Source organism: Grampus griseus (genome assembly GCF_964374135.1).
Source record: "Grampus griseus genome assembly, chromosome: 5".
In the NCBI taxonomy this organism is placed as follows: domain Eukaryota; kingdom Metazoa; phylum Chordata; class Mammalia; order Artiodactyla; family Delphinidae; genus Grampus; species Grampus griseus.
In genome coordinates, this window is record NC_138998.1 from 88,005,653 (window position 1) to 88,033,466 (window position 27,814).

General features: G+C 40.0%; 1 protein-coding gene across 1 annotated transcript in view; it reads left to right on the forward strand.

The window, feature by feature from the left end:
- Positions 1 to 2,890: 2,890 nt before the first annotated feature.
- MORC1 (MORC family CW-type zinc finger 1) overlaps positions 2,891 to 27,814 on the forward strand; it is a gene marked incomplete at its 3' end in the record, with an annotated part of 179,097 nt that continues 154,173 nt past the window's right edge. The window contains exons 1-8 of the mRNA XM_082655264.1: positions 2,891 to 3,036; positions 6,463 to 6,516; positions 10,695 to 10,729; positions 16,788 to 16,856; positions 19,971 to 20,061; positions 20,716 to 20,824; positions 24,616 to 24,775; positions 26,567 to 26,672. Coding sequence (XP_082511390.1) covers positions 2,906 to 3,036; positions 6,463 to 6,516; positions 10,695 to 10,729; positions 16,788 to 16,856; positions 19,971 to 20,061; positions 20,716 to 20,824; positions 24,616 to 24,775; positions 26,567 to 26,672 — 755 coding nt within the window. The 5' untranslated portion in view covers positions 2,891 to 2,905. The remainder of the gene's footprint in view (positions 3,037 to 6,462; positions 6,517 to 10,694; positions 10,730 to 16,787; positions 16,857 to 19,970; positions 20,062 to 20,715; positions 20,825 to 24,615; positions 24,776 to 26,566; positions 26,673 to 27,814) is intronic.

Genomic DNA, 27,814 nt, shown 5'->3' on the forward strand with positions numbered 1-27,814 from the left:
AACTCTGGAGGTGAGTGACTTCTGGCTTTGGTTTAGTAATTCAAGAATGTTTGGGACTGCTTCATGCAATTCTCTTGACTTTCCCTCATGGATGCAAATGACACCTCAATATCCTGTAATTGCACCTGTATTTAAAGCAGAAACAAGAAAGAAGGGAGGTAGAACCAGCCGCGACTGTGCCTTTTATCTAGTGGTTTTCTAGAAACCACTCAACACATTTCTGCTTTTATCTTATTCAAGAGTACTAAGTCAGATGGCCACCTTTGCTGCAGGGGAGTCTAGAAAAGTAAGTCTTCAGCTTTGATAGTAGAAAGAGGAAAGTTGGGAAAATGGCTAGTGGGTTAGCCAACCCAGAGTGAATACCATATTTTCTAACTCATTTAATACCATCACTATTCTTTGAGCAAGTTTTGGGCCTCATATTTTCCACCGTCTCCAGGGATGCTTATCACAGTGCTGAATATTTGGGAATATAAAGATGGTCAATTATATGGGTAACAGAATTTCTATAATGAAAACCCCACCATTGTCTAACCTGGAGTAGATTGGAAGAGATGAAAACACACTGACTAGGTTCACACAAAAGCAAGAAAATGAGCCATAATGGTGTGAGGTGCTTTCAGAGACATTTCATTATTATCGATTGAGGGTTATTGGCCTCTTTCAACATTATCACCTTAATAGCATTTGTTTTCTGTGTTTATTATCTTAGGACGATGTCACTTCTTATAGTTCCTAGGAGATGGCACACCGTTGTGCATGGTTGGAAGGTACAAGTGTCCGTTTTTTATGTTTATAAACTTTGTTTTGTGTTTAAACATGTTTGTGTAGAGTAATGAAATGTTGGTTCATACAAAGTTAAGCGAAAGGGGGAAAGTGGAGTTTGAAAAATTTGAGCCGCCATTTGTGACTAGTACATGAATGTTGCAAAGCCGAAATGTTTGGTTAGGAAGAGCTGAAGAGTCTCATATCCCAAATTGACTGTTCTCAACATCAGGATCAACCATAAGATAAGCAGATGATGTTCTCATTTTAAATTTCTCCTCCCTGTTATTCCCCTAGTATTTTTATCATGAAGTAATGTTAAAATGAATACTGAGGCAGGGCTGAGGGGGGTGGCTGAGACAGGCAATCCCAAAAGTATACGTTAAAGAGGAAACGAATTGCCTTTATGACAGCAGAGTGGCAAAGCAGAGTTGAAATGGGGAAAAAGGCTTTGGGTGGGTTGTGCACAATGACCTCAGGGCTCTTTTTCAGCACCATCTAATAGAGCCCCCCTGCGTGTCTGTCATCCAGGCCAACCGGAAATGTCTAGTGCTTTGGGACTGCCCACTTACTGTAGGAGGGCTCTTCTCAGATTATTAGACGGAGTGCTTCTGTGATAATCACACCCTTCCCTCTGGTAGAAATTAGGTATTACAGCCCATTACTAAGTATAGGCTAGTGGCTCTGGTGCCCTCCCAAAAGTAAATTTCTTTGAGGTAGCAGCTGGAAATTGGGGGTAATAAAATAAATCCAGAAGAGGCTTGTCAAGGTTTTCTTACTCATAAAATGAAAATAAAATATCATACTTTCCTTGAAGTTCTATGAAAGGAAAGATTGGAAAAATAGCTCACGTTGCTTAGTAAAGAGAATTTTGCTATCAAAACACCATCATAGCCACTGTTAAAACAAAAATGCAATCAGGAAAATTATTTGAAATGTTTGTGCTTACTACCGGTTTTCAAATTAGAGCACCATGTGCGCTTGGGTTGCCATTCAGATTCTCTCTTCCTCCGCTGAGTCTTACAAATGTAGTAACAGATAAACTTCTTTCTCTGGAAGTAGAATGAGTACCCCAAAACTGACATTGTTTTTCTTTTTTTTTGTGAGCCTCATTGCTTGTGTAATGCCTGGAAATCACAAACACATCTAGTCCAACTTCTTTATTCCATAGATGCTTGTTTCTGATTTTAAAACTCTCATATAAAACATCTGCTGAGTACTATTGAACTACCTTATTTGCAAGTCATAGTGCCTTAGAATGAATGAGTTTGAACACTTAGAGGTCAACTAGGCCTACTAATTTGTCATCCCAGCCAGCACCTTTCCATAACACATCCTTGACAAATCTTGTTTCAGCTCAGGTTTTGGTGACTCAGTGCTTTGTATCCCCTTTTGGACAGCTGGCATACACAGCCCTTCCTTATATTTATCCCCAATCCCCCTCTTTCCACCTTCCACTTGCCCAATTCTGTCTTTTGGAACAATACAGAATGTCTATTCTTTGAATCGCGCCAGCACATCAAACAATTGAATGGCAGCTGACAGGTGAAAAAGGTCCTCACGGAACACAAGGCTCCACATTCTGTTCTGATTGCCTTTAGTTCTTCCTTCCTTTCTCTCTCTGGCTGACCGCTTTTCTTCTTTCTTTCCTTAGACTGGAGAAAACACAACCCAAGGGACACGGGTAAGTGCTGGGGTGAGAACACAAAGGGCCTTGACCTCTGCTGTGTAACAACCGCAAAAGGGAAACTATCCGTTTTCCTTCCCTACCGTCCCCAGCTCCCTTACCGACCTCGCCTCCCAGATTCTTCCCATTCTGTGTGTTTATGTGTGTATGTGTGTGTGCGATCATTTCTGATCAAATTCTAGCCCCAGCCCTGGGCTCCATTTTCCAGTTGGGGAATGATAGAAAAGTGTTTAGTAAGGTTACGTAAACCTCAATTCGGGAAGAGGAGCCTAGCCCAGACGCCTTATCACCAGGTGGATCCAAGATCAGGACCAGACTTAACTTGCCAGACACTCGGGCCCACAGCGCAGGGTGAGCTTCGCGCTCCGGCCACCAGGGGGAGCGCGTGCTCGCCGAGCCAGGTGTCTGCGCAAGGGCGTGGGCGTGGGCGTGGACGTGGACGTGGGCGTGGAGATGGGCGAAAGGCTGCTGGGTCTGGCGTCTGGGTGCCCGAGGGCCGCGCGGGTCGCGTTCCAGGCCATGGACGACAAGTATACCGCTCTGCGGCGGGCCCAGCTGAATCTGGACTTCATCCATGCCAACTCGTGAGTACCCTGGCGTAGCCGGAACGGGGAGCCTGTCCACACAATGGAGACGTTTGTCCATCTCCTCATTCTACCATCCTGGCCTATCTCTAATGATTTCTCTCCCTAACACACTGACATTTTAAAGATTAAAGTTGCCTTCCAAAGAGTAATTTGTATTTATCGATTCCAGCCGCTGTTGCATCCTGAGGCTTTCTGAAAATGTAACCTCTATGAGGATAGGAATCTCACATTTTAGTTATTACTAGGGCACTGTTTCTTCTGTCAGGCCAGTAGCCCCTTTGGCTACTCTTTAGGTGTTATATTGAATATTCAGATTGCAGAGGCAGGTGACAGAGGTTTTCTTGTCCATCTGTTATTTCCAACAGAGCAAAGCATAGCAGTGAGTGCTGTGTAATTCACGGTGGTATGTTGAGTTTTTGGAACCTTTTAGTAATTTGTATTTACTGAAAGTACCGATTGATAGAAAGGATGCAGCAGATTTGAAACCACAGAAATGGAAATGTAAAGAAGCCTGGCCTTGCTGCTTGGGAAAAACAGTGTAATTTTTACAGACAACAGAATAAAACAAACGGGCAATATTCAGCAGATATTTAGTTTTATCTTGTTATCATGGAGAATGATTTCAAGCTGGAAAGGATGGTACAAGTAGTTAAAAGTTAACAGGTAGAAGACAAATGAAGAAATAGCAATTTTGAGCAAGTTGAAAAATTATAAGCTGAGTGCTGGAAAGACTGTGAATTTTATCTTAGAAAAGTTCCTCAGCCTCAGTTTTGCATAGTTTCTATAGCTATTGCTCCCCAACCTCCCCCCCCACCATACTACCCCATTATCAGTTGGTGGTCTGGTAACTTAACAACAAAAGTGACAGCAGCGTGAAGCCACAGCAACAAAATCAGATACAAATTGGCATAGTCTCAGCTCCCAGAGATAAAATTCTTATCTGAGACTGGCCTCAGTAAAAACAGGAGTGATTTTTTATTCCTCCTTTGCTTCACCCCCACATCCAATCCATCAATCATCAAGTCCTCTTCATGCCACCTCTGTGTCTCAAATTCATCCATTTCTCCCCATCTCTACTGCCATCTCCCCTCTGGATTTCTCATAGCCTCTAAACTAGGTTCTCTGCTTCCCCTTCTTGCTCCCCTATGATCCGTTTTCCTAAAAGCTGCCAGAGTGAGCTTTTAAAAACTTAAACCAGATGTGTCACTCTTCTTTTTTTTTTCTTTTTAATATTATTTATTTATTTATTTTAATTTTGACTGCGTTGGGTCTTCGTTGCTGCGCGCGGGCTTTCTCTAGTTGCGGTGAGCTGGGGCTACTCTTCGTTGTGGTGTGCAGGCTTCTCATTGCGGTGGCTTCTCTTGTTGCGGAACACGGGCTCTAGGCGCGTGGGCTTCAGTAGTTGTGGCATGTGGGCTCAGTAGTTGTGGCTCACGGACCCAGTTGCTCCACGGCATGTGGGATCTTCCTGGACCAGGGCTCGAACCCGTGTCCCCTGCATTGGCAGGCGGATTCTTAACCACTGAGTCACCAGGGAAGCCCCAAGGTGTGTCACTTTTCTTAAGACATGACAGTGGTTTCCAGTTGCATGGGGACCAAGTATGAGCTCCTAACCATGGAGTAGGAAGCACTGCACGACCTGGCCATCCCATGTCTTGCTGTGTTCTCCCCGTTTTGCCATAGCCAGAGCAGACTGGCCTGCTTGGCTCTTTTCTGCTTCAAGGTCTTTGCACCTCCTGCTCTTGCTGGAGCATTTTCACTCCAGTTCTGCAAGGGACTGAGCTCTCATCTTTCAGGGTTCAGCTTATGTCTTCTGTGAAGAAAGGCTTTCCCTTCCTCACCAGTTACTCTTCCCCATACCTCTTTCTTAGTAGCATTGAATCATAATCTGTGTTTTCATCTTTATATGTTTGTTTACTTGTGTATTTTTCATATCCCCCACTAACTTGAGCCCGCAAAGTGTAAAGAACATGTCTGCCCACATTGGCACGTAGCAGGCAGTCAGTAAAAATCTCAAGTGAAATGGTACAGAAGCTTATATGGCATTTTTTGGGGGGGGATCAGAATGATTGCAGTTACTTTCCTGAAGGATTGTTTAGAAAGGCTTGTGGTTTGAAGTGCTGCTTTTGTAAAGCATGTCACCGACACTTTTCTTTTGCTCTGTTCTAGATTTTTAAGTACTAACTTTCTTTTGAGTGAAGGACACCTTTTTGCAATAATTGCATTTAGTAGGTTTATGCTTTTTTTCACGAACAGTGAATATTTATTAAAAGGCAACTATTTTATAAGAGCAGCTAAGCTCAGAAATCAGAGACATCTGACATCTGCCATTAAAGGAGTTAGTTCTACTGTAGGGTATAATTAAGAGTCAAATGAATGGTGTACTAAGCAATTAGGATAGTGGTTCACAAACTTGTCTCTTCATTAGAAGCATAGTAGGTTTATTCTGATGACGAATTTGAAAGCTGACTGGAGTCAAGAGACCCCTCATCAGCATGTGTTTATAGTTTAAAATTCCAAAAATAGATATATGTATATATTTTTTTAAATAAATTTTTAGCTAACATATCATCCTGTGGCCTGAGGTATTTGGAGTCCCTGAGACATTGCAGATTATCCTTCCTCCTGTACAAATGAGCAGATGTTTTTTGATAAATGGGTCTCTCTTGCTTCTGCTACCTGTTTACTAAATATAAAAAGAAAATTGCCTACTGAATCTTACTTTAATGCTGCGATAAGGTTGCTGATTGAAATATCCACAACAACAAATGAAAAGCAAGTGTGGGACCCTGAAGGTGGCTTGATATCACCCCAGAGGAACATTCAGCCTTCAAAGTATAAATAAGGATGGCTATCTAGTGTGTTCTATTGCCCAGGACTTGGCAAGAGGGATACAGGGGAGAGTGACCACTGGTAATCTGTGAGATTATTTAAGGATCAGGGTTGTCCAAGGTGAAAAGATTGCACAGAAAAGTGTAGATTAGTGGTGCAAACAGGGTCCCCTGCCAGTGCCTGTGTCTGCAGATGGAGTCTTAAGGTCTTTCAGTGAGCCTGGATTTTGATCAAGGTTTTTCAGAAGTAATTTGGCCTTCAATAATACAGCTTTAATGAAACATTCTCTAAAAGACTTGAGTAAATGCTTATCAAGCAATTTTAAAATGTCAAAATTTGCTTTAAGTACAGTCAGGTCCTTGAAGTCTTTGTTTCATTAGGAGTAGACAGGATATTTTGGCAATAGTGTTCTTAGCCCTGGCTTTGTCATGTACTTCAGAATCTTGACCATGCTGAGAAAGTAGTTTCTAGAATAACTCCGTAATTGATTATCTGCCTAGAACTGGAGAACATTGTCTGAACGTGTCTTGAACCTTTTACATTGATTACAGAGTTGGTTTAACTTTGGTTTTCCCTCTATTTCTTCATCAGCACCACTCACAGTTTCCTTTTTGGAGCACTGGCTGAATTGCTGGACAATGCAAGGTAAGGATTATGTGTAAACAAAGGTTATTCAAAGGGACAAAGGCATTTTATAAAATTAATAAAGTCTAGTCATATTAAGAGATGAAAATACGTTGTCATTTCCCCACTTGGAATGCTTTGTGACTTGATTTCCTATAAAATCAAGGTATTATAGGAAAAAGAACAGATGAAAGGAGGAATTATTCATCTTTATTCAGTTTGTATTTATGATCATACTTGAAGTGCAGGTAAATTGGACATCTGTTTTTTTTTTTACATCTTTATTGGAGTATAATTGCTTTACAGTGGTGTGTTACTTTCTGCTTTATAATAAAGTGAATCAGTTATACATATACATATGTTCCCATATCTCTTCCCTCTTGTGTCTCCCTCTCTCCCACCCTCCCTATCACACTCCTCCAGGTGGTCACAAAGCACCGAGCTGATCTCCCTGTGCTATGCGGCTGCTTCCCACTAGCTATCTACCTTACGTTTGGTAGTGTTTATATGTCCATGCCACTCTCTCACTTTGTCCCAGCTTACCCTTCCCCCTCCCCATATCCTCAAGTCCATTCTCTGGTAGGTCTGTGTCTTTATTCCCATCTTGCCCCTAGGTTCTTCATGACCCTTTTTTTTTTCTTAGATTCCATATATATGTGTTAGCATACGGTATTTGTTTTTCTCTTTCTGACTTACTACACTCTGTATGACAGGCTCTAGGTCCATCCATCTCACTACAAATAACTCAGTTTTGTTTCTTTTTATGGCTGAGTAATATTCCATTGTATATATGTGCCACGTCTTCTTTATCCATTCATCTGGACATCTGTTTTTGTGTTTATAACCATGTAATAGCAGATATTCATTTGGATTTTATTTGAATTATGTATCAATGTATACTATGTATTGAGAATTTAGGTTTGGGTTTGGGCATTTACTGAAGTCTGCATCAAAGTGAATTGCATAGTTAAGGAGAAAAGAGCTAAGTGTTGTTGATACCCTGCTGTGTATCAGATCCTGTTCTAAGCTCTTCATGTAGAGGTATTAACTCATTATTCTTGACAACAGCACTTTGACCTGGGAATCATTATTTGAATTCCCCAGATGTAGAAATTGATGCACAGAGAGGTTAGATGACTTATTCAAGGAGATACAGTTAATATTTGGTAGAGCTAGAATTCAAATTCAGGCTATCTGGCTACAGAACTCCCTTGCCCCATTTTACTGTCTCTGACAAAGGTATTGATGTTTAAGGAAATCTCTTTAACAATTTAAGACCTGCTCAATAGTGTGTTTGTGAAGGAGTCAGTTTTTCAGCTCACTGAATATGGCATTTGATTTTTTTATATTTGTATTTGCCTGTAACAGAAGATTTTGTCACCTTTTCTGCAGAAAGCAAAGTCCACCCAGGGAGTAGTATGCGGTTGTTAGATAAGGGATCTCAGTGGGGAGATCTAAATTCCCTGCCACTGATTGATGACTGTATTACAGCGTTTTGCATTTTCCTCTTGTTTCTGGCCTTTGAAGGGAGGTGACTGAGTGTGACCACAGGGTGTAGTCATTTAACCAGCCATCTAGAACTTCCTGCACAGCCATGCTCAATGCTAAGTAAAAAGTCCCTAGCTCCTCTTTATATGAAACTCTGCAGGACTAATGGAATCACCGTCATCACAAAAAGGGAGGGGAGAGGAGAAAAAGAAATTTGCTTGGTCAGAAGAGCTGTGAATGCAACTTAGGTGGAGCTAACAGAGATGGGGCTACTACACATGAATGTTCATGGTTAGTCTCTGCAGGAATTCAGGGTTTCTACTGTTTGCTTCTGCCCAAAGCTTTGAAGCAAGCCTCCTCCTGTATCCATTAGTCCTCTGTCCTACTCAGTGTCCATTTCCAGCAAACTTGACATCTGTAAGTGTGAAAGAACACATCTGTCTCTTTTGCCTACTGTCTTTTCTCCTATAAAGTTGTTTCACTCATTCATTTCAACAAAGGAGGGCAAGTAAAATCAGAATGTAGAAGAAATAGAACAGTGGGAACGGTTTATGGAGTAGAGAGGGTGATTAGCAAAGAAAGATTGACTGCAGACTCAGGGGAGTGAGGGAAATGTGATCAATCAAGCAATTCTTCAAGCAGCATTTGTAAACAGGCAGCCCCCGAACAAGTCCAGCCTGTCTCATGTTTCTTTGACTCATACTGAAAGTTTGCACAATATTTATAAAAAAGAAAAGAAGGAATTGTTTGTAAAGTTTGAGAAACATGAGGTGCCACATAAAAGAATCTGGATCCCATGCTTTTTTAATGTTTTTTTAAAGATTAGACGTACCAACCTTGAGGCTGCCTTCCTCAACGGGATCAGGTGTGTAGCAGGTGCACTCTTGGGACCAGCCTGTGTTTTCAGCTTTGCCATTCCCAGTGTTCCCCATGGCCAGCCTGAACTCTTCAGCTCCTCTGTCTTCAGGGCACACTGAAGTTTGTCACCGCTGCTTAGATGCTAGTAATTGACAGCAAATGAAGCTATTTAACAGACTTACGTGAGATGCTTGCTTGGTCTTACAGAGGTCTTCATAAAGTCCCTGTGTTACTCTAAGACGTTATTTTATATCATTGTATTCAAGATTTTGATGATTTCCTGGAGTTGTCAAAATTAGAACTGGAAGGTATTAAAAGAATGTTGTGGAAAGAGGAGGAAAAAATGTGACAGGATAGGAAGGAATTGTTAGGGGACTCTTCCTGATACAGCACATGTTCAGAGAGAAAGTACCTGGGCTCAAGTACAAAGCTTATTATGAAATGTCTTAATATGCCGTAAAGGTAAATGACTGTTCTTTGTCTCATTCCATGGAATTTTTCTGTGAAGAAACTGTTTCTATGAAAAAAACCGTTCAGTACAGTGGCGTTTATTGAGCAATTATTGTATACATGGTACTTTGTATAACGTGTAATTATACAATGGAGATAATGATACCTATGTGTCACGGGTCTGTGGTAAGGATTAGAAGGGAAGGTTTAATATTTATTTGTCACATGGATAATGACCAAGAAATGACAGTGGTAACCCCAGAATTTCTTTAGAGGAGGCACTTAGAAGCAGCAGTTGGCTAGAGGAAGGAGCTAAGGGGCCAACTTTGTAGAACAGGTACATTGTACCTACTCCAATTTATCTGGGGTAGTTTTGGGTCAGGACTGATGGAAATTTTGGGAGACACTCAGATTTTCCCACCAGAGTCCCACTGGTTGTTATTATTCTGAGCTTCCTTCTAGACTCTTCCTTCCCTCAACATACCCACTTCCTTGTCAGCTAAGCCCTCATTGCCCTTCTCCTTTCTCTCACAGCCTTCATGTGGAAACCAGGATCTTCTGGCTCTTTCTCCTTTCCTTTTAAAGTTTCTACTTTAAAAAGTAATTTAAGAAATTACATAAATAATATCTGTGAATTGTGGAAAACTAAGAAAATAAGAAAAAAAGAAAAGGCACCAGTAACCTCATCATTTGTGTGTGGGGGTGTCCAGCATACTTCTCTGTGCAAGACCAAATATTAAATATTTTCACCTTTGTAGGCCATGTGTTCTCTGTTGAAACTACCCAACTCTACTATTGTAGTGTGAAGGCAGACTATAAGCAATAGGTATATGACAATATGTAAATAAACGGTCATGGTTGTGTTCCCGTAACTTTATTCACAAAAACAGTTGGTGGGCCCATAGACCATAGATTGTCAACCTCTGACCTAGAGAAAATCACTGTTAACATTTGATTTCTTTCCTTACAGATATGCACATGAATATCATATATGTTCTTTAAAAATGTGATTATATGGTACACAGTACTTAGTAATTTTCTTTTTCTTTTTGTACTAAAATATATCATGAAAGTCTTCATATGACTTCTGGATTATTCTCCAACCATTTTTTTTAATGTTCATATCCATTTTCTTGAGCTTCTTGTGTAACTACCACTAAATTCCATCTCTTCTTTTAAATTTCTGACTTTTAGGCTTTGTAATATTCTCAAATTACGAGGGATCATAGGTCTTAGTCTACAAATGCAGGGTGAAACATTTTAGTGTTTTTAAAGCAATTTAAGCAGATTTCTCCATTGTTTGCTATCTGACAGTAGATCATATGTCACATGAGCAATTCAGATTAATGTAATTTTTAAAAATACAATTTCATACTGAAGCAGTATTTTTATATTGTTTTCAGAGATGCAGGGGCTGCAAGACTTGATGTGTTTTCAGGTGAGCAGATTTTCTTTCTCCTTTTTTCTTCTAATGGAAAAGCCTGTAGTTATTTTGATTTTCTTTCATTTCATGAAAATCAAACCACATTCTATAGATTTTTAATGTAATCTAAGTGCTTTGTGAGTTCAGTGACCCCGTGGGGAGCCAGGTTGAGAACAATATACTCTTTGAGTGAAATTGTTCACTTGTTAGAGGACTCATTTACAAAATTAGATCTTCCAGGGTTTTGTGAAAGCATCAGTGATTTGGAGCAGTCAGTTTCTCTGCCACGAGAAAACAGTTTTATTTTAAAATGCATATTAGTGGTTATTCATAATTAAGTATACATCATTCCCAACATATCACAGTTTTAAAGTGTGTAAGTGAATGTGTAGTATGAATGTTTGAAGGCTGTGAAGTTCAAACCAAGCATGTTTTCTTTACTGACTTCATTTCCAGTCACCAAGTATTTTTTGCACTTATTAGTTCATTTCACTGAATATGATGCAGAGGAAGTTAGGTTTTGTGATCCAGTCCTGTAGTTAACACTACCTGGAGAAACGCCTATTGTGTTAAAACTGATCCCCAACCCAGATTCTATCAGCTTTCCTGTGAATATTGGCTGTTGGTCACAGGCCAGAGAATGTGGTCCATGATATAAAGTCTTATCATTATTTAAAAAGCAACTCAGTTCAGTTCAGTTTTCTAAATGTTTTAAGATTTTGTGCTAGGTGGGTGCTTCTGGTTCACGAGGAAGAGAGACATGGACATCTTGAGAGATTTGAAGAAACATAATAAATGACACTCTTCTTCCCTTTCTACTCCCAGGTTCTGAGAAGTTTGAGAAATCAAATAAGAGAGTCAGTCTTCATTGCTGATAAATGCTAGGTTGGAGTGTGGAGCTTAGTGTGGGAGAGCATCAGGCACTCGCCCACCTAGTGGAGTCATGCTCTCTGCAGGCAGCTTGCTCTCAGAGGGAACAGGAGAGACCTGAGCAGAACCTTCTTAAGTTACTTTTCCCCAACTTACTAGTCAGATGAGTGAGCTCACTGCTTCAGGGAAAAAATGGTCAAGGTACAGAGAAGGGCCCCATTTACTACTACTGATTGAACTCCATTCTGCATAGAAGGAAATGCCAGTAGTGGAGAAAGGGTGGTCTTTCCATATATATATCCAATTATATAAGAGTGAAAGAGAATAAGCATCTCTTGCCTAGGAGAGACTCAAAGCATGGTGGGAACACAGAGAAAGAACACCCCATATTAAAGAGCCAGGGCTTGAAATATGGATGTGATTTTTGTCAGGTAGTGTAGGAAGAAAAGAATAGTCCTGTCTGAGGAATTATTGTGAAAAAAAGAATGGAGGTAGACTAGTTCAGAGACTCATTCATTTATTCAATAACAATTTACTGGGTATCTATTATGAATGAGCCAAGCAGTTTTTCTAGGTGCTGGGGATAGAGCAATGACTAAAGTGTTTGATTAAGCCTGTGCTCTCATGGAACATGCATTCTAATGAGGAAAGACAGACAATAAAGAAGTGAACAAATAAATAATATACCAGGTCACGATAAGTGCTAAAAAGAAACAAAACAAAACGAAACATACTGGGTTAAGAGAACAGAGAGGAATGGGAAAGATGTACTATTTTTCACGTGGTGCTCATGGAAAGTTGCTCTAAATAGGTGATATACCAGCAAAGACCTAAATGGCATGAGGCAGTGAGCCATGTATATATTTGGAGAAAAAGCATCCAGGAGACAATGATGGGGCTTGGTTGACTAGAGCTAAGGGTTAGAGCCAAATGTATGAGCACCTTGAATACCATACTAAGATTTTTTGTTTGTTTCTTTTTCTGTAGCCAGTGAACCATTAAAGAGTTTTGAGCAATGTCAGTTGCAAATTATTCAATAGAAATGTGCTCTTTTCTTTTTAAAGAAAGATACTCTAGCAAGAGCATACAGGATGGTTTGTAGATGGTCTGTAGAAGTGTGAAAGAACGATAGCAGGGAAGTGGGGCTATGGCTGATCTACACAAGATTTTATGAGGATTTGAACAAAGGCAGTGGTCCTAGCAGTGGAGGAAGGAGAAAAGATTCGAGCTGAATTACATTCAGAGCACACGTATTATTGAAGGGTCGAAGGGTTGAGAAGAATTATCTGGAATCACAGAAAGTACAACAACTGTGATCAGAATTCACACATTATGTTCTTTTGGGTTTGTGCAAGACATCAGGGCATGGCAGTATTCACTTCACCCCACTTTCTTTAGCACTTGGCATTGTCACAAAAAAGAAAAAAGAATCTTTGCAGTTTGATTTGAAAGGGGCACGTCTTTCTTTATTTAGGTAATATGTGTTATTGCAGCAAACCACAATATGGCTATCAACTTTTTATTGCAGCAAACCACAATATGGCTATCAACCTAGCAAACTGATTTTTCTTCAAAAAATAAAAAAAATAAATAAACTAGGGCCAGGGCTTATGCACCAATAGAATTGGTATGGGGGTACATAATTAATCTAAGCATTGGACTAGTTTTTAAATTATTTACTGAGGCCTGTGAATTACTTTCTTAAGTTTTCTTCAAGTAACTTGAGGGCTATAAAATTCAAACTGAATATGTTTAGCCATGGATGTTTTATCTTACTGTGTGTATTATTCTAGTAAACATGGGTATGCATTCAGTACATTTTTTTAGTGCTTACCAAGTGGCAGGCACTGGGCCAAGTGCTGAGTACACACAGTGCCTGCTTTTAAGGAATTGGCATCCTAGTAAAGGGATCTGTGGAAAATATTGTGTGCAACTTCACTTTTATGGGTAGAAGGCCGTTGAGCTTTCATCATATCTCTGAGGCAACTGAGTCCCCAAACGTGGAAGAACCACTAGTCTGAAAGAGAAATAGATGCATGAACAGGTATTTGAATATACTTTGAAAAGTGGGAAACACAGATTAGAAAGAAAACATTCATTATGGGCACCTGATGATGTGGAAGGATTAGGAAGGCTTGCTAGAAGAAATCATATATGAACTAGAGACCTAAAGGGAAAATAGGCCTTAACCTGGAGAATCAAGGATGGAAAGGACGAAGGAGAAGAATGTATAGTCGCTTGAATCTGGAGAGAACATAGGACACCCTGATGGTGTTGAAGAAATGTTTGAGATGTTCAGGATTAGTCCCAGGTGATTATTTGTGTAGAAGTGGAAGAGTGCAGTATGGGCAGGGGAGGGGATGACAAGAGATGAGCTTGGAGGGGTTCTTCAGAGAAACAGAACCAATAGTAGATAAATAGATATCTCTCCCTGCCCCTTCCTCTCTCTCTCTCTCTCTCTCTCTCTCTCTCTCTCTCTCTCTCTCTCTCTCTCTCTGTCTCTGTCTCTCTGTCAGTCTCTCTCATTCTATCTATGGATATACATATAGTAGAGAGGGAGGAAGAGAAAGAAGGGGATTATTTTAAGAAGCTGGCTCCCATGATTGTGCGGGCTGGCAGGTGTGGAATCTGTAGGGCAGCTGGCAGGTTGGAAATCCAGGTCAGAGTTGACGTTGCAGTCTTGAGTTCTAAATCTTCAGGCAGGCCAGCAGCCCGGAAACTCAAGCAGGGTTTCTGTGTTGCAGTCTTGAGGCAGAAAATTGCTGTTTCTTTGGGAAACCTCAGTCTTTGCCTTTACGGCCTGCAACTGATTGGATGAGGCTGACCCACATTATAGAGGGTATCTGCTTTACTTACAGTTAGCTGATTATAAATGTTAATTGTATCTACAAGTACTTTCATAACAACATCGAGTTGACCAAACAATTGGACACCACAGCTTAGCCAAGTTGACACATAAAATTCACCACCACAGAGAGGTTGGAGGGTCAGGTGATGAAAGGCAAGCTAGATTTGCTAACTGGTTGGGTTGCACCCTGTGGGCAGTGGGAAGGCATGCAAGGGTTATAAGCAGAAGAGGAGTGAACTGCATGACTGGCTACAGACTCTCGGCGTGCTCTGATTTGTGGGAGCAAGAAGTGGGGGAGCTGCTACTGGAATCCAGAAGAGAGGGGTGGTTTCCTGAACTAAGGCAGTGTCATGGGGATGGAGAAAGTGGTCAGATTTGAGAGATGTGAGGAGGTGGAATGGAGAAGACATGTCTACATGGGTGGAAGAGGTGCAGAACTTGATCTTGAGGCTTTGACGTGGGCAGCTGAAGCCTAATGGCAGAGAGATGCCATTTATTGAGCAGGACACACCGGAAGGAGGAGGCAGTCTGCTTCGGGAGAAGGTGCTGTGGTTTGTTTCGGACATGCATGCTTAATAGTTAGTAGAAATCGATCTGAAATACATAGTTTTAAGGAATTGAAACAAACAAGTTGGCGCCAAGCCTCTGAGTGGGTACTTGGGGAACGTTAAATTTTGAGGCTGTGATTGTCTGCAGGCCTTCATGGGAAGTTATAGAAAAATTAAGCACTCTATTAAGACTCTTGGGAATTTTGAGCCTTTCCCACCTATTCACCAAAGAAATGCCCTGCTTTCTTACGTGAGAACTATATACCAAGAGCTGCAAAATCAACTGTTGCAACTTCACAGGCTGAGGCTTGTGTTAGGTGGTTCCCAGTTCTGATAAACCTTAGGATAATAGGGAGGAGTTTTTATTGCTGAACTGCATCCAAGACCAATTAATTTAGAATATATCCCGGTGATTCAAATGTGCAGCCAAGGTTGAGAACTATCGCATTGTGCAAAGAACTCAACAAGAGCTGAACAGTGGAGAAGTGTCAGCCTTAGTCAGGGGATGGCTGAACAGAGCAAATACCTAAAGCGGGGAGGAATATTCTGACACAGAAGTTGAGGTAAGCAGACCAGAGGACCAGGTAGGGAGAAGAACTGGGGAAATGAGATGGTAGGGAAGATTCAAAGGGTTTGTAAACAGGAGGTGAATTAGAGAGAGGAGGGGGAATTACAAGTGGACATGTGAGCATAAAATTATGAACCCAGAAAACTTGGGTATGATTTTTAGATATGTATTTATAGATTATTTTGAACATTTAAAAAATGTAGATTAGAGGTGACCATTGAACCCAGAGTTGACTTAACTGATGTGCTAGAAATGAATCTGTAAGGATGGAGTTAGTAAATCCATGGCTGCCTGGGGATGGGGTCGGGGGTGACAGGGCATGGGAGGGGCAGAAGGCAGAGACTACAAGGGGCACCAGGAAACACCTGGGGTGATGGTCATGTTCACTATCCTGATTGTGGTGATGGTTCCACAGGTATTTACATATGTCAAAATGTGTCACATTGTACACTTTAAACGTGTAGCTCTCTTGTGTGTAAGCTATTTCTCAATAAAGTTGTATGTTAACAAAAAAAAGAGAGAGGTGTGCTGGAATTCACATATCCACATGTTGAAATTACTTCAAGAGCCAGATTACAAACTGTGCATTAACATTACTCTCATTACTTTTAGTTACACCTTCAAAATTTTTTAAACAAGAGATTATATTATGTAATTTAATATCTCTTAATCATCAAAATTGACTCCAAATAACTTAGCTATTTTCAAAAATCAAATACATTTTTCAAGAGGCAAATATTTGCTGCCACTGAGAAGCATGCACGAATGGCTCTTATGGGAATTAGCTACTTGGAAGAGAGCCTGATGAATTTAATAAGAATGACCTGGACTGACTTTAGAATTAGTGCTTTGGTGGAAGGGCATCAGGACTGATCAATTTGATAGAGGGATCCTGGGGCCACATCACTGGCTACCTTTATTCCCTCCCCCAGGGAGAAAATACCTGAAGTTTAAAGGACCAGTCAGATTCCAGAACAGGGCATGTCATGCTGTATACATAATTTATTAATATGTACATGTTTTATGTTAATTTAAAGCCTTTTTGTTGCATGATTGTTTTCCCCCTGTAGTTTCTCATGAAACTGTAGCCAAGATGCCTTTCTGAGCTTTATCCTTGTGCCATAACTCTGTCACTCAGTGGCTGCATTTGAGGAGGACAAATAATTATGTGAGCAGCATGACTGTCTGATGAACAAATTAAGCCCACTATTTATTAGTAATAACTGTTTTCTCTTACAGTGGATAATGAAGAACTGCAGGGTGGATTCATGTTGTGCTTCCTGGATGATGGATGTGGTATGAGCCCTGGTAAGTGAATTATCTAGATTCCTACCTGGCTGTTAGAACAAACAGCCTGAAAACCTATAAAATAAATAAAAATAAATTGATATATATATATATATAAACAAGTATGGAGCTATTAGGGAAAATAAACCCCAGACTTAACATCTTGTTGAGCTTTTTAGGTTTAAATATTCCAGCTGACAGAGTAAATTCACTGTAACCATCTAAAGCAAGACCAAAAGTGAACGTAAATCAATATTATCAGAAAAATGACAGGCACAGGGCACAGATTTCTTGTAAGGAACAGCATCTGGGAATGAATGGAAAACAAACACAGACTGTGAGGTTGTCTTTAGCACACCCTTCAGGTACTGCTTGCAAGAGATTTTAAATTTTTTGTTTAACCTTGAGGTAGAGGTCACCTCTCCTTGTTTTTAGCAGTCTGTGTTTTTTCCCTGCACATTCAAAGGTTTAGTTGCTTCTTGAATGTTCTCATCGTAGTGAAAACATCTACAATGCATTGCATGATTATCTTCATATCTTCAAGGCTAGCAAAAGGCAGCACAGAGTAGGTACATAATATTGTTTGCTGTGGAATTGAGATGTTATTCCTTCACATAAAAGATTTGCATGAATTGGGATACCTTATCCCTGAATTCTTATAACACTTGTGTATGTCCCTCAAGCTAGGCTTTTTGACCACCAAATTTAACAAACAGTGAGGGAGTTCAAATAATATGGTAGTGTTCTGGTCAGTTCCACACCAGAGGAAAGAATGATCACCGGTGCTGATAGAAGCTAAGAATAAAAAATAAAGCAATTATCTTCTTTTGAGTCTCCAAAGACCCCCTTGGTCTGAATGGTAAAAGACTATGTGTGACATATTCTAAAGCAATTCCTTAAAAAAAGAAGCAACTCCTTTATATGGGTCCACAAACAAAATAATCAAAACACAGGTAAGACAAATATTCAGATCTTCAGAAGAAACTCACTTCAGTTGACATATACAGTTGTATTTTAAAAAGGCCCAGTAGTGTTGAGAGCAATTCTTTATTAATGTTGGAACTCAGGTGATAAGTTGGAAGAGTTTTTCTGATGATTGAAAATAGAATCCGTCTGTTGTCCAAGCTGAGCTCAATCAATTTTGACCCTTAGAAGATGACTGCGGTGATTTCCAAACTCTTCTCACTTGCAGTCTTGCCCCATCACAGTGCATTCCCCACACAGCAATCCTGAGTGCATTTTTTTCTTTTAATAGATCATATTGATGCCCCTGCTTAAAACCCTTAGTGGTTTTCCATTACTTTAGAATAAAATTCACATTCCTCAGCAACACTTTCAATTTCTTGCATTATTTGGCCTCTGTCCACCTCTTTGACCTTTTCTCGTACCTCGCACTCCCTTGCTCATAGCACTCCAGCCACACCTGGCTGGCCCTTCATCATTTAAATCTCATCTCAGATGACACCTTATGAAGGAGGCCTTCCCTGAGCATTCTATCTGCAGGCTACATTCTTGTTAATTCCCTGTAACATTACCCTGGTTTTATTTCCCTTACTTAGTACTCTCCGAAAGGATCTTGTTTGTCTGCTGCTTTCTCCTACCATGACATAAAGTTATTGAGGACAGGGGTCATGCCTGTCCTATTCAGTGTTCTGTCCCTGTGCTCAGAACTCTGGCCACCGTACATGGGAGTCTATATGGTGTGTGATAAAAACCATGGGATTTGGTCTTCTGCAACTCTGGGTGATATTTCTGTGGGTACCATTTATCAGTGTGACCTTGGGAAAGTTACATAAACTCCTAAAACTTAAATTTCCTCATGCGTAATGTGTAGATAATAATAATAATAGTATCTTCCTTGTAGGCTTGTTATAAATATTAAGTAGTTGGTGCAAATAAAGTATATGATATAGTACCTGGCACATACTAAATAATAAGCAGTAGCTAATATTATCATTATGGATACCCTCGTCTAATAGCCAACCCTTAATAAGAACATGTGATAAAATGTCCAGTTAGCTTCAGACAAGCAGAGTGTCTTTACACACCTCATGCCACGTGCCACTGAACTATAGCATGTCTGCCCCCAGACTGACACAGGGTCCTCAGGGCAATTCTGGAGCATGTATTCAGGTAGCCCAATTGGGAGACCCATTTCTATCTCTTCCTATTTCCCTGGGAACATTCCTGTGCTTGGAGGTATGTATATTCTGAAGTTCAGGGGATTCTTCTCTAGAATTCCAGAATGCCCTGGAGAGATCAGGAGAATAACTCTCAAAGTCTGAAATAAGTAGCCCTTCCCAGTTAGTAGCAGACCAAAAGCTATTCTGCCCTTCTCAGTCTCACATGGGACTGGATAAGTGCCAAAAGCATAGAAAATTACTAGTGGTACAAATAATTATAGCACCTTTATTAGCATTTATTAAATGGCATGTATTGTCTTTAAGGTTAACACATCATCTCATTTAATTCATTTCATTTATCTTCATCAACAAATCTGTGATATAAGTGTTAGTAGTTCCCTTTTAGGGACAAGAAAATATTTTTAAAATTAATTAATTAATTTTTGGCTGTGTTGGGTCTTCATTGCTGAGCGTGGGCTTTCTCTAGTTGCGGCAAGTGGGGGCTACTCTTCCTTGTGGTGCGCGGGCTTCTCATTACGCTGGCTTCTCTTGTTGCAGAGCATGGGCTCTAGGCGCATGGGCTTCAGTAGTTGTGGCACGTGGGCTCAGTGGTCGTGGCTCACGGGCTCTAGAGCACATGCTCAGTAGTTGTGGCACACGGGCTTAGCTGCTCCGTGGCATGTGGGATCTTTCCAGACCAGGGCTCGAACCCGTGTCCCTTGCATTGGCAGGAAGATTCTTAACCACTGCACTACCAGGGAGGCCCAGGGAAAAGGAAATTAAGGCTCTACTTCCCCAGGGTCACGTGGCTAGGTCTGTCTGACCTCCTTCAACATATTGCTGTTATGATCCTGGTGAGAGATTATGGGGCCTGACAAGGATCCTTGTCTTTGGACTGACCCAAGAAGTATGGATTTGTCCTAATATATGTGTGACATCCTGACAACTGGGCCTCTGGCCGGTGTGAATGACTCATAAGTCCTAACCACTTACATGTCTTTGTCAATTATAGAGGAAGCTTCAGATATCATTTACTTTGGAACATCCAAGAAACGGTTATCAAGTTTGAAGTTTATTGGGCAATATGGCAATGGTCTTAAAAGGTGAGAATTGTTTTCCTTAATGCATATATTATTGATTTTGATTATTGGGAATAATATTTGGTTAAAGGAAATTTTAGAAACAAATATAAACTTGAGAGTCCTATCTTGTTTTAGAATTTCCACTACCCATAACTGACTTGAACCTTTACAATGTTTTAAAATTTAATTAAAATTAAAATTTAAAATTTAATTCTTAAATAGATGATGAATCTTTTTTTCAGAGATGGCTGAAGTAGCACCCCTGTAGCTTAAAGCTTCATCACATCTCTAGGTCCTATTGTTTCTCAAAGTGTGTCTTAGTGTAGGTGTTATATGTGTCCACAGCTTATGTTACTGGTCTGCCTCAAAGAAAAGTGAGGACATGAGGCTACGATCACCTGTGTAGCACCTGCCAGGGACAGATGATTGTTCTTTGCTGGAGCCATGGACAGCACCTTATCTCAAGCCAGAATGTGGGCCTGGATTAGTTCAAATTCTGCTCTGCTTTGAGAAAAAAAAAAATCATACTTATACACTCTTGGTGATGAGTCTGCAAAACAGGGGAGTTATTTCTGTGAAAAGAACAACCTGGTACAGTACATGATATCATGCTCGCCTGTTCCTTCTTTCTAGTGTTTGAGATGTAAACCGTTATGTTCTTGATTTTTAATATAGTGGATCCATGAGGATTGGAAAAGACTTTATTCTTTTCACAAAGAAGGAAGAAACGATGACCTGTGTGTTTTTTTCTCAGACATTTTGTGAAAGAGAAGGTCTAAGTGAGGTAAGGGTTGAGAATTTTCCTTCGGTTCCCATGGTAATGGAAATGTTTTCATTTACCGTTTCAGGAGGTAAAGTCTACCGTGGGTTCTTTCTGATTATGCTTTAGAAATTTAAGAGTATATTTGGGAAATGGAGAGAGGGTAGCTGGCCATTCTGGGGTCATTGGAGGCCTGTCCTATTGATCCTTCCTTGAGTAGGTTTGTAACTCCTAGACAGTTTTCAGAACTTTATTTTTATTATCCATGTACACAAATTTTCCAGAATAAGAGGCTCCCTTTGGCACAATGAGCTTTTTGGAAGAAGCTTGCAAAACATTTCCACCACTTGTCTGTAAATTAGAGTATCTTTTTTTTTTTTTTCGCGGTACGTGGGCCTCTCATCGCCGTGGCCTCTCCCGCCGCAGAGCACAGGCTCCGGACGCGCAGGCTCTGGATGCGGCTCACGGGCCCAGCTGCTCATGGGCCCAGCTGCTCCGCAGCACACGGGATCCTCCCGGACCGGGGAACAAACCCCCATCCCCTGCATCGGCCACTGCGCCACCAGGGAAGCCCTAGAGTATCATTTTTAAAATAGAATATTGGATTCAAAAGACTTGGAAAACAACATCTAAAGAAATTGAATGCAAAACAGACTTAAAACTGTAACTCTGTTGACCATAATTTCAATTCCATTTGCTGACCCAGAGACATTTTATTAATTTGCAGTGTCTGAGTTTAGTATTATGAACATCAGTTATAATTCAATATAGCAAATACATGTTGAGGAACTGCTGTCTGCCTAGCACTGGGTAGACCCTGTGGAAGGTAGAAAACAAGCGGGACCACCCGACCGTCAGTATTTTCAGTCTTATCACCAAATAAGGCAGACACGTATGAACTGGATAAATAAAAAAACAGGGGTGTTTAAAAAGCATGCTGTTCAATGAGTATGTGTTCCTGCTGTTACTCAATTGTCAAAAGCAGTGATATGGATGGAGAGATGAGAGAGCCTTGAGTGGCCAATGAGGGTTTTATGGCGAGAGGACAACGTGTAACTGGAAAGGTTGGTATATGGTGAGAAATAGCATGTGGCAAGTCTCAGACCTGAGATGACTGTGGGGTTTGGAGGGACAGTGTGGAGATGGGGGACTGTCCAGCAGGAGCCCAGCATGCCCGCTGGCAGCAGTGGAGTGGGGCTGGTTAACAGGAATAGTCTGGAAGCAATAGGGAGTAGCTGAGTGGGATTCTGACATGAGGAAACGCAATACTTTAAGCATTTATATTGTACTTTTTGTATGTAAAGGATGTGGGAAATTGGGCCAAAGCTGAGGTTATAGTTTTCCTAAAATGGGTCATTTCCTTTTTTTTTTTTAAACTAAAGCCTGCAGCCCCTTTCCATTTCCACTTCTACAGAGGCAATCTCTTTCAACAGTATTAGCTGATTCTTTTGCTATTTTCCTGTAAATCTCTATATAACATGCTTGTATTGCTACTTCTTGATTTGATTTAGGCATTATCTATTCTGTTAACCTCCCACTGTAAAAGGGGAGGATTTATCTGTTTCTTTTTCTTTGCTCCCATCACACATACATACCCTTCCAATTCTCCACCCTCAATATGGCTCAGTTGTAATTTTGGTTGTGCCAATATTCACTATTTACATTAGAGACTATACAGGCACTACATACAATTATACCGTGTCACAAACTATGATTTTTCTCTCTCCTGCAAAACTTTTAATTAATAATTACTAATTGCCTGCTTAGTGTTCTGTATGCTTATCGCTATCACTGAATATTTGCTTGGTCTTATATGTCTTTTATCACTGTGTTAACCCCAGTCTCAGCCTGTTATTTTGATGGTTCCACCGTCTTGAAGAACTCTACTCTGGAATCTTCTTATGTGCTGCACCTCACATTCCTGCTTTCCATGGCTGGTATTCAGCTGCCATCCTGGGATATGCCCCTGCCATCATTCTGGCAATTCTCTTTACTTCTCTTCTGTGTCAGGTCTTTCCTAGTGTGCTCCCTCTTCTTGGTGTAACATATCCTCCATTAGCTTTCTCAGCAAGAGGGCATGAGGGGTAAAATATTTTGAGACTTCACATGCATGAAAATGTTTTTATCCCACCCAAACACTTAATGATAGTTTGGCTTGATGTTTTTTCTTGGAATTAGTTTTCTTTCAGAATTTTGAAGGCATTGCTCCATGATCTTATAATTTCTAGTGTTGAGAAGTCTGAAGCCATTTAAATTCCTGAGTTTTCTAGGTGACCCATTCTTCTCCCCCCTCCCTCTATTTTTGGGAGGGCTTTTCCCCCTCTGTTCTGATTTCAGTGTTTTGCCTCTGGGTGGGTCTGTTTGTACCCATCGTGCTGGGTGCTTGTTGAACATTTTCAGTCTGGAAACTCATGTCCTTTAATTCTGGGATATTTTCCTGTAATATTGCATGATTTTCTTCCATCCATATTATCTTTTCTCTCCTTTTACAACACCTATTCTTAGCTCTTGGATGTCTAGAGACAGTTCTTTAGTTTTCTTACCCTTTCTCTCCTGTTTTCTGTCCTTTATATTTTTGTTTTGTTTTCTGGGAGATTTTCTTACATTTATCTTCCAACCCTTAAAAAGAAAATTTTTTCTGTAATCATATTCTTTACTTCTAAGGAGTCTTTTTAGTCTCTCAATATTCCTTTTTAAAGATATGTAGTTCTTGTTTCATGGATACAGTATTTCTTCTTAGAGCACTGAAGATATTAACTACGATTGAATTTTTTCCCCCTGAAATTTTCATCTTCCTCTTATGGTTTTTGTTACCACTGAGTTGCTTTGTTTGTGCTTGTTTATTTGGTCTCTGTCTGTCACATTAGAGGCTTTTCTTAGATGACTGTTAATCCTGAATACTTTAAAGATTAGTTCAATAAAGTGCCAATTGAAAGCTCTGAGAGTGTGGGTGGGGCTTGACAGCTATGCAGGTCACAATAATGGGATCTAACTGGGATGTTTTATTGGAAAATCCTCAATATAATTTGCCTCATGTCTTTCCTTCTGGGCTGGTCAGATATCTCAAAGAAGACTCTTACAGGCTTCTGCCTGAAGGTCTAGCTGACAGCTTCCTGGGAGCCAAATGAGAGAAGGGATCTGGGGTTCTCAGCATCCAATATGTATACTTTTATTTAATCCCTCTAATCTAAGTAAGGTCCCCTGCCAACTGTGCCTGATATATCCGCTAATCCAGACGTGCTTTGTTCCACTCTTTCCAGTTAATAAACATCAGTCCCTGTGGAGGTGGGGGAGGAGCTATTGCCAGGTGGGGACCTGGATGCTACTTCTAGCTCTCTTCTCCTTTTACCCTACCTCCAGAGTTAATTCATGCCATCAATCTCTGAGCCTTTTAGCAGATTCTGAATTGTAAATCAGGCTAGGGCTTCTCCTGCCTGGCACGGGCTTTAGATTGGTTACTTGGATATGCTGTCATATTTCTTGGATATGCTGTCATACTTGGATATGCTTTTCAACTTCTAAAATGCTGATACTGTTGTCCCCTCTGCCATTCTACCCATAATTCCATAGGGGGCTGAGGTAGATTCCATCTGTTCCCACATTCTACAGTGGAACATTTTAGAATAAAACTCCAAGTATACATATTTGTCATGTGTCTCTTCCTTATAAAACTAGCATACCTGGGAAAAATAAACATTTAACCTAGTGTTTTATAATTTGGCTGCATGGTAAATGAACTGAATTAGGATCAGACAAAAGAATGATGGTTTTTCTTTGTGTATTTCATAGTAAATTGATGTGTGTTTTTTTAATAGGTTGTGGTTCCAATACCTTCATGGTTAACAAGAACCAGAGAATCTGTCACAGATGATCCTCAGAAATTCTCAACGGAATTGTCTATAATTTTTAAGTATTCTCCGTTTAAAACTGAAGCTGAATTGATGCAGCAGTTTGATGTGATCTATGGGAAATGTGGTAAGATCATCACAGCCCTGAAATTTTGATGTGAAAGTATTTGTTTTCAGTGTCTTATGAAAGACTATAAATATGATTTCGTATTTTCTTCTATTTACAATATCACATGGAGTCTCATATGGGGCAGTTATTCATTTTATTTATATAAGTTTTGTCTCAGGAGAGTCCAAACAGGAATAATTCTTAAGTCCCTGACATTGGGAGAAAAGTTTGTACTTGTGTGAGCTTGGTGAAACTGGATAAGAAGAGGATGATACAGGCTATTACCGCAGGGAATCACAGTCTCTGCACCAGATGCTATACTGAAGCATCAATGATTAGATGATGCCAGGGTTTATAAGAGAGTTAGCAATTTATAAAATAACGAATCCAGGTTTCTGTGCCAGTCTTTCTCCAGACTTCTAGCACTTTACATATCTGGAAGCAAAAAGATTCCTACTCTAGAGAAAACTATTTGCATTCTACTTTTTGTAATGTTTATATGCAAAATTCTGTTGTGTTTATATTAAAATTCTGTTTTATGTTATGCTTATAGCAAATTCTGAGATTTTTTTTTCTGTGACTTGGCCTGTGGTTACCTTCAAAATTTCTTCTCTAAACCTGTGTCATTTTGTTTAAAAGTGATGTTTTATGTCATCCTTTTCCCTTTCTCACAGCAGAAAAATAGTGGCAATTAAATAAATATTCATTTCATTAACATATGTGGCATACTTTATGGACAGTTAATGTAATCTCTTAGTTGCCTTCTAATTGTGAAATACTCATATAAATGAAAGATGTATTGTTTCCTGAATACTTTTCTAAATGCTTTATAAAAATTAACTCATTTAATCCTCTAAACAACTCAGTGGTTTAGGTACCTCATGAGCTCCATCATATAGATTAGAAAACTTAGGTTCAGAGAGGTTAGGAAACTTACCTGAGGTCATTGTGCTAGTAAATGGTTGATCCAGGATGTAACCCAAGTATTTAGGCTCCCAAGTCCAAGTCCAAATTCTTAGTCACTCTGCTGTTCTCCCTTCTGTTTTAGTATTACCAAAAAAAGTGTAATTGGTTGTTCTTAAAATTTCTCTGACAGTGGTGTTTGTCTTGATATTATAATCAATTTCATAAAGAATTTGGATTTTTTTGTTTACTGTGCTTTAGAGCAGGGGTCAGCAAACTCTAGCGCCTGCAGGTCCTATCAGCCCCATAGCTGTTTTTGTTAATAAATTTTTATTGGAAATAGCCACATCATTCATTTGTGTATTCCCTACGGCAGCTTTCATGCTACAGCTGTGGAGTTGAGTTGTGAGTAGATGTGAGAGGCCTGCAAAGCCTGAAGTAGTTATTATCTGGCCCTTTACAGAAAAAGTTTACCAACACCTGTTTCAGGGTCTAAAAGCAGTACTTCATATTTATACAAATGTTGAAAATTCATCTTTGTTCTTATGTGCATTGACTTCAGTTCTGCCAGTGAGAGCTTTGCCTATAATACAAATTTGGTTCAGGCTTCTAACAGTTTTTGTAATGCAAATTATGAACAGAGTTCCAAAGTTTAAGAGTCCACATTGAAAGACATAATGAATAGTAAAAAGAAGCGCTATACTGTAGAAACTCAACACTGTTTGGCAGAGAGTGGTATTTGCTATAAGACGTATATCTTGGAACTTATCCAAGCGTATTATTTACTGAAGTACAAAAAGAAATTTGGTCTATAGCAGGCTTAATTCCATAGGTGAGATAATAGCACCATGACTAACACATAGTATAGTTAAATATTGATGAGTCAAATATCTATTTTTCCACTAGGTACTTTGCTGGTTATTTATAACTTGAAGCTTCTGCTTAGTGGAGAACCTGAGTTGGATGTTAAAACTGACAAGGAAGATATACTGATGGCTGGAGCTCTTGAGGAGTGAGTAATATGAGTGTTTGTCAGAACAGGTGTCAACAATGGCAGTGAGCTGGAGTTAGGAGCTCTACATCCTTGCTCCAGGTTGGGGGCCACCAGGCCTTGTCTCTAGAACAATTAATATTACCCCAGCTACAGATGAAGTAAGTTAGGCTAGACAACTGATTCCCGAACCTGGCTGAGCCTCTGAGTGATGTAGGTAGCTTCTTCAGAAGTACAGGATCCTATCTCATACCAAATGTACTGAGTCAGAATCTCCAGATATCAAGCCTAGGAATCAATATTTTTTATATGTTCCACAGGTGATTCATAGGAATATGACTGAATGACAATTCAGAATGGCCCTATGAACTGTATACTTGCAGTTTATAGATAAATAAATGGACATTCATTTTTCTTGGCTATTGGGGATCCATAGGAAACAGAATTGAGAAAACAGTAGTGGGCATGGGTGAAAAAGTGTGGAGAAATATGAAATAGTAATTAACCCTGGATTTCTCTAAAGTAACTTTGAAATTAAAACTTATTAGCTTGAACCTATAGTCTCTTAGTGTCAGCATGCTAGAGCTAGGCGGGATTTATTTTTTTAACATCTTTATTGGAGTATAATTGCTTTACAATGTTGTGTTAGTTTCTGCTGTGTAACAAAGTGAATCAGCTCTATGTATACATACATCCCCATATCCCCTCCCTCTTGCGTCTTCCTCCCACCCTCCCTATGCCACCCCTCTAGGTGGTCACAAAGCACCAAGCTGATCACCCTGTGCTATGCAGCTGCTTCCCACTAGTTATGTATTTTACATTTGTTAGTGTATATATGTCAATGCTACTCTCTCACTTTGTCCCAGCTTACCCTCCCCCCTCCCCATGTCTTCAAGTCCATCCTCTACATCTGTGTCTTTATTCCTGTCCTGGCCCTAGGTACATCAGAATCATTTTTGTTTGTTTGTTTGTTTTAGATTCCACATATATGTGTTAGCATATGGTATTTGTTTTTCTCTTTCTGAGTTACTTCACTCTGCATGACAGACTCTAGGTCCATCCACCTCACTACAAATAACTCCATTTCTTTTTATGTCTGAGTAATATTCCATTGTATATAGGTGCCACATCTTCTTTATCCATTCATCTGTCGATGGACACAC